This window comes from Plecotus auritus, assembly GCF_963455305.1.
Source record: "Plecotus auritus genome assembly, chromosome: 4".
NCBI classification, from domain to species: Eukaryota; Metazoa; Chordata; class Mammalia; order Chiroptera; family Vespertilionidae; genus Plecotus; species Plecotus auritus.
The window spans coordinates 112,559,204-112,566,490 of record NC_137775.1 but is presented as its reverse complement, the minus strand read 5'-3'; the positions used below and the strand labels follow the sequence as shown (position 1 = coordinate 112,566,490).

At 37.0% G+C, this 7,287-nt stretch overlaps 1 protein-coding gene across 1 annotated transcript in view; it reads left to right on the top strand.

The window, feature by feature from the left end:
• The first annotated feature begins 3,354 nt into the window (after positions 1 to 3,354).
• The window catches only part of PPP1R3A (protein phosphatase 1 regulatory subunit 3A), a 59,582-nt gene continuing 55,649 nt past the window's right edge, over positions 3,355 to 7,287 (top strand). Inside the window, exon 1 of the mRNA XM_080665579.1 lies at positions 3,355 to 4,250. Within this exon, the coding sequence (XP_080521705.1) occupies positions 3,466 to 4,250 (785 nt within the window). The 5' untranslated portion in view covers positions 3,355 to 3,465. The remainder of the gene's footprint in view (positions 4,251 to 7,287) is intronic.

Genomic DNA, 7,287 nt, shown 5'->3' with positions numbered 1-7,287 from the left:
CCTCAACAAATTGAGATAATGCTCCCTGTAAGGATAAATCTTGATCACTGTGTATGAGTCACTCTGCAGGGGCTGCCCTTGAGGAAGAGTTGTTCTCAGCAGGGTCTGGTGCTTCCTGGCAACCCCTTTCAGTGTGCCGCTTATGTGGCTAGTTGGATTGAGCTCTGGTGTGTTCTGAAGATCACCACTGGTTGTGTTGGTTCTGGGTCTATTTGGGAAAGACTCAGGTACAGGTTGATTTCACACATTGTGTTTAACTGGCCTTGGGTTACCTTTCTGGAGCTACATAGCTTTACGCTGTTTGTGGCTGCATCTTCTTGGCCTTGCTGTGTGTAGGAAGGGCCAATCTGTGTCAGACAGTCATCTTCCTCCAGCTTAAGTGTGGGGACAGTTCTATAAAAGGTCCTAGGCTCTCTGAGGTTGCCAGGTCTTCCTCCAGAGCCTTCTGAAGGAAGACTGTAGAGTGGGCTGTGGCTGGTCTCAATGCACAGACACTTGCACAGTTCATGATCTTGGTAAGGCAGGATGACCAGAGTAGAGAGAAAGGGCTAGTGGATCTCCTACTAGAGCATTGCACAGTTAGATATTCAATGACGGGAAATGGCTCCTATTCCAAAGCCAAACCACTCAGTCTCTACCAGAGTCTCTAACTCTAGCTCCCCTAGGAGCCATAGGTTTGGGTTGGGCTCAGCTAGACATTTGCTCTGTAGGAGCAAGCTCAGCAGGGCAGAGCCACCCTGACTAGGGAGGACAGGTTTTTAAAAATCTCCAGTTGGGGGTGGTGCTGGCCAATCCGGCAGGAGGAGGTCAACCACTTTGTTCCAGTCCCAAACAATAGCCTTTGAAGACACACACTCTAAATGCCCCAGCTCCAAGCAGCACGCCCTTCCCCCCCCCCCCCCCCCCCCCCCCCCCGTATAACTGAGCTCAGCAGGGAATGGCCACTGGGACTTGGGAGGACAAAGCCAAAGCATCTCTTGTTTGGGCTGGTGCTGGCAAGCCTGGGGAAGGACAGCAGGCACTTATTCCCCTTCCCAGGACACCAAGGGCTGAGCTCACATGGGAAGTAGAAGTTGCACACCCCACAGTGTAGCCACACAACCCTGATTCCCAGACGAAGGTCTTTCTGGGTGATGCTCTGGTAAGGTCCCAGCTCTGCGCAGTACTCTGATCTCTTTGCATGACTTAATGCACAGGGCAGGTCCACAAAGTGGAAGGACAGGGCAAGGGATTCAATAAGTTGGAGGGGGGGCGCTGGCTGTGTCCTCAAGGTGGGGAAGAATGGTCCTATTTCTAAAGCTACACAGTTCAATCACTGCCCCAGTCTTTGCCAAGAGCTTCTTCAGAAAAAGAGCCCCAAAGGTCCCTGCTTAGTGCAGCTAAGAGGCAACTTTGCAGGACCCAAGCATGGCGGAGTGGTGTTGCCAGTAGTTAGAGGACCAGGCAGTGCACTCCACAGGCTGGTGTTATAACAATAGGAGTGCTCAATCCTGGGAAGGTGGTGTCTGGGTTTCTAGCAGACCCTCTTCTCTCCCAGGCAGCTGAATCTCCACTTATTTTCATCACCTGTTTCTATGTGGGTGGCTCTTCCTGGTTTTGTTGCTCTGGATTGAGACTCCATGAGCAGAGTCGAGAGAAAGGGTCTGTTTGGGAGGGCGTTTTGCAGCCAAAATATCTTTCTGGCTTCTTAGCCACTGCACATAGGTGAGGGAGCTAGCCTGTTCCATGTTTCTGTCTTTCTTATTAGTCTCTAGTGGCTTCTTCTGCAAATCCTTGGTTATAATATCTCATTTTAGCTATCTTTCAGTTGGTTATTCAGGTTGATGGCTCTATAATTTATCTGTAATCCTGTTTGGGGCCAGGAGCAGGTGACTGTGGCTTCCATCTACTCTATAGCCATCTTTGATTCTCAAAAATATTTAAATTTATTCCAGTTGAAGATAAATTGAAAAAAAAATCTTGCTCATGGCTAACATTTCAAACAGTATAGAGGACTTTAACCAGTTAACTGTCACGATATTCTTAATTTAATTAAAAAGGTCCACTGCTTGCGTCTATAGATGCTTATGGCGTACAAATGGTTAAACTTAAATAAATGAAAATTTTCCCTACAACCCTCAACTGCTGCAGTTAGATATAACCACTGATGATAGCATCTTAGATCTTTTCAGGAATTTTCTATGCACATATATGTGCACTTTTTTTCCACTTAGCCATTTATTTTAGTTATCTTTTCATTTCAACACACAAAGTGTTACTTTAAACTTTTTAAAGGCTGTAAAACATTCTATCATGCAGAATTATTTATTCAGTTACCTATTGGATATTTCTAGAATTTTTAAAAAAGTCTATTATAAACATTTATCTTCAATTACTTCTGCATACTTACCCCATACTGATAGGGCATATTTCTAGCTTGAGCATTCTGGGTCAAAGCATATAACATTTTTATAGGTTTTTACTCAATTGCTGTCCCCAAAGTGGACTTTAAATTAATACACACAAAAATTAGCATCTAAACAGGCTGTTTAAACTTTTAAACTCACATTGAACTCCAAGATGTGAGTAATATGTTTTGTGGGAACAAAATGGAAATTTTCCAATGATGCACATTTTATTCTACATAAATATTTTACTCCTGGGCAACACTTACTATTGCTAACTTATATTTTCAAGTCAATAACACATTACTTGTGCGTATTTTTCCATGGATTTAAAAAAATTTACTAATGTTCAAAATAATGTATTTAACCAAAGATTTGTTCTGGACATTGACTCATGCTATTTCTTCCACTTGGAAAATCCACCTTACTTCAATCCTGCATGCTGATGTCTTACCTGCCCTTCATGGTTTAATTTAAATGGTACCTTCCCCTTTTAAGTCATGTTTCCTTCCTCAGAATTCCCAGCACTCCTAGTTAACTGTTTTATACCTCACATTTTACATAATAAGTCCCTTATAAATGGTAGGTAGCTATTATCATTAGGTACTGAATATTTTCAGTTCTATAAATGTTCTGATTCTCTCCTGTTGTACGTGCCTGCTCCAATGGATTGGTTTAGCTTAAACTACATATTTAGTATTGTGATACTACATTTATTTTCTTTTAAAATAAATGAGCCTGGATTTACTTTTTACTAACAACTGAATAAAATCATATTTTTATTCTTAAGTTTCAGATTTTCTAGCACAGCTAAGTGTCTCTTTGGAATGCAGCTGATAAACACATTAACTTTAAAACTAAGAGGTAAATTTGAAACATATTGGTGAGAGTAGCATGGGTGTTACCATATTAAAGGCCTTTGGAGGCAAGCTGGCATAGTTTACATGTCAACGAACCTATTTATAGAGCTGACTCCTTCTTTTAATGTCAACTGTAACGTTACACTTATTTTAGCCTCTGGATCTCGAATATCAGCCTTCCTAGTTGTACAGTTCTCTCTTATTTGACATCAGAGAGCCCAATGGAGCCTTCTGAAGCACCTAGTCAGATTAGTAAAGATAACTTTTTAGAAGTTCCTAATTTATCTGATTCTCTTTCTGAAGATGAAGAAGTTAAAGCTACTTTGAAACCTGGTTTCTCCCCTCAGCCTAGAAGACGAGGTTCTGACTCCTCTGATGATACGTATCTGGACACTCGGTCTTCGGGTACAAGAAGAGTTTCATTTGCTGACACCTTTGGGTTCGATCTTGTATCTGTCAAAGAATTTGATTGCTGGGATTTACCAAGTGTTTCAACCAATTTCAACCTAACAAATGACATTTTCCACCTGGAAGAATATGTTTTATCTCCACTGTTTGACTTGCCTTCTCCGAAAGATCTTATGCAACAACTTCAAGTACAGAAAGCAATATTGGAGTCAGCGGAGTATCTTCCTGAGTCTGCAAGTATAAAGGGCATTATTCGAGTTTTAAATATTTCTTTTGAGAAGTCAGTATATGTGAGAATGTCCTTAGATGACTGGAAGACACATTTTGACATTTTAGCAGAATATGTGCCAAATTCATGTGATGGAGAAAGTGACCAGTTCTCCTTCAAGATTTCATTGGTTCCTCATTATCAAAAAGATGGCAGTAAAGTCGAGTTTTGTATACGTTATGAAACTTCTGTTGGTACATTTTGGTCAAATAATAATGGAACAAATTATGTATTGGTTTATCAAAAGAAAGAACAAGAGTCAAAGCCTGTGAAACTTTCGGAAGAAGTTCCTAACAAACAAATAAAAGGCTGCTTAAAAGTGAAACCAAGGTGAGAATACATCTTACATACTTTACTCTTTGAAATCTTAATGTTTTTTTTTTGTCATTATTTCATGGGCTGTTAAGGGATCGCCATTCTGTTTAAAAATATACTGCTTGTTATGTATGAAACAATGCTGTTAGGCCTTAACAAGGTCAATGTTATTTAGATAATAGCACTGTGCTATTTCTCCTGCAAATATAAGAAAAAATAGGGTATAATGTAATAGTTGGAAGGGGGAATGCAATGTGTGTATTGCTTGCCTAATGAGATATAAATCCCTTCAGTTGAAACTATGGAATCCAGATTCTTAACATGTAAAACTATTTTGTCATTTAAAATATATTTATTTTCAGCAATTTTGAAATGCATTTGTTTTACTTCAAAACATTTCTGATCAATATAAAAATGTGTTGCAATATACCTAGTGCTCAGAAATTTTTAGCCTTCCCCTAAAAGCTGCAACACACTTTTGTTTGGAGTGATATATTTTAAGTTAAATCATCAAAGCTATGATATTCACAGTGAACTAAGATAACACATAAACATATAAGTGACTTATGAATACACATAAAACATCATAATATAATTATAATCAAATGTAACATGGAACACAAGGTAGTATAAATTAAAAGTAAATGGAGCAGAATTAAAATAAAAACAACTAGAAATATAAATATTCAGTTTATAGATTAGAGATTTGGGCTATGACTCCCTCATTAGTAACCTCAATCTCCTATTAATATGAAGAAAAAAATGGCATTCACATCTCTTTATTGTAGAGTTAGCTAATTTCCATGACACTGGGTCAGTAATAAAACACCGAGGAGGAGATAGATCTCTTCTGCTGCGCAGAGTGTCCCAATGGGAAAGTCCACAGTGCTCCCCCAGCCACAGGCAAATGTTTGATTATCTTCTGGGTTGTCCAAAGATCAAATAACTGCTCCAGAAATAGTATAATATGATGAAAAGGGAACCATATTAAGGATTCTAAACAAAATTAAATAAAAATCTAAGATATGATGTGGGACATTTTTAACATCTTTATGCTTTAATGTTCTGACCTAAATGTGTAATTCTAATGCATTAATGAACTAAATATAAAATAGATGGAAGCGATTAACCATATAAAATATTTCTATTTTCTTTATCCTTTAAAGTCATTTGAAAGATTAACTTACTCAACTTTGTGAATTATGCCAACTTCTTAGTCTGAAGAAAACGTTCTCAGACTTTAACTGATGTTATTAAGAGAGAAATCAGTCTCTGCATGTGCTGAAATAATAATTTAGATGCTTATGAAATTACTCAGCAACATGTTAGCTATATAGACAAAATAAGTTCAACACTATTTAACAAACTAATTTTTATACATAAACATTTATGTGTTAAATACTTTCAAATGAGATCATCACCATGATATTTATTAAACGTGCTACAACTTGCTCTATATGTTAGAGGAAAGCAAAATTTAGAAAAGGCACATCCTTATTATCAAAGAGCTCATAAGAAAAGCAATGTTTGATTTGGGATTTTTGTGCAAGTTAAAGATGCAGTTTCAAAATGACAAGAAATATATGCTGAACTATGGTATATAGAAGGGATTTCTTTGATAAATCAAACTTTCATCTGATATCAAGAACAAATGGGCAACTGATAGGCCTAATCTACCCTAGTCACTATATTATTGGAACTTCAAGTGTAAGATATGTGCAACTACATACAGGGTGGGGCAAAAGTAAGTTTACAGTTGTTTGTATGGAAAATAATAAAACATTTAATAAATAATAACATAATAATAAACTCAGTGTTTTGTGTACTCACAACTGTAAACCTGCTTTTTGCCCCACTCTGTATATATATATATATATATATATATATATATATATATATATATATCCATTCACACATTTGTATTCAGAACAGTAATCATTGGATTCATAGGGGACACCATTCAAGTTTTTATTTATTTATCTATTTATTGTTGAAAGTATTACAGATGTGTCCCTTTTTCCCCATTGACTCCCTCCCACCACCAGGCCAACATTGCTTTGGGGGAAAACCTGAGAAGAACTAAACCACAAAATAGTCTGAAGGCTTGTAAACTTTCCTAATGAATTATAAAAATGGAAAAAATAACCTCTCCTTCAAAACTACAAATACATTGAATGCACTTCTATAACTAACTTAGAAATCACCAACATCATTCCAACCACATTTGGAAAAGAAGCACTTGCCTCTCAAGGAGGCCGTCTGTGCTGTTTCAGTCCAACATGAATGTTTACACCTGATTTATATGCCACTCACAAGGAAGTGTACAAAGGAAATCCTGACAGGTCCTTAGGAGAGAATGTCCCATTACCCAATATTTACACAGCTTTTCCATGATATAGTTTATATGCAATGGAGTTTCAAATATTCCCAAAACTCACACAAGAGAGCAGTATCAAAATTTTTAATGAATATTACAAATGGATTTCATTGTGAAGAATTTGGTTAGAGAAAAATACCACACTGTATTAATGCTATTTTACAAAATGTGTATTTGGCTAAAGTAAAAATGATCTAATGCTTATTTAATATATAATTATAAGCTCTAAAATGTCCTCCTCCCCCTAAAACGTTACAGAATCTAAATGGGCCTTTTTTTAAAAAAAAAAACATTCCCACACTTTCTATGTAGCTTAATTTGGAGGTCACTTGCTTCTGAAGATAAACAGAGAAGGGAAATGTATGTGAATTTTAGCTTTATACATTCAAGTAGATTAATAATAGTGTACAATATGTCAGACTTAAAATGAATATAAAGTTGCCCTAATGTAGAGAGTAACATCTCACTTGAATTCCTGTTAATACCAAGGTTAACTTGCTATCAGGGTCTTGGAGATTGCATCTTCTGAGAATGTCAATAACCCCTTCTAACACGTTCAGAATGAACTGTGGGAACGTGTTTAGTGAGGTAGGATTTCAGTTAAGTCAATCACCCTAGGTAATAAGTTCTTTTCTACAGAGATTTTTTTTTTCAGATCAGACATTGCCTATTTTC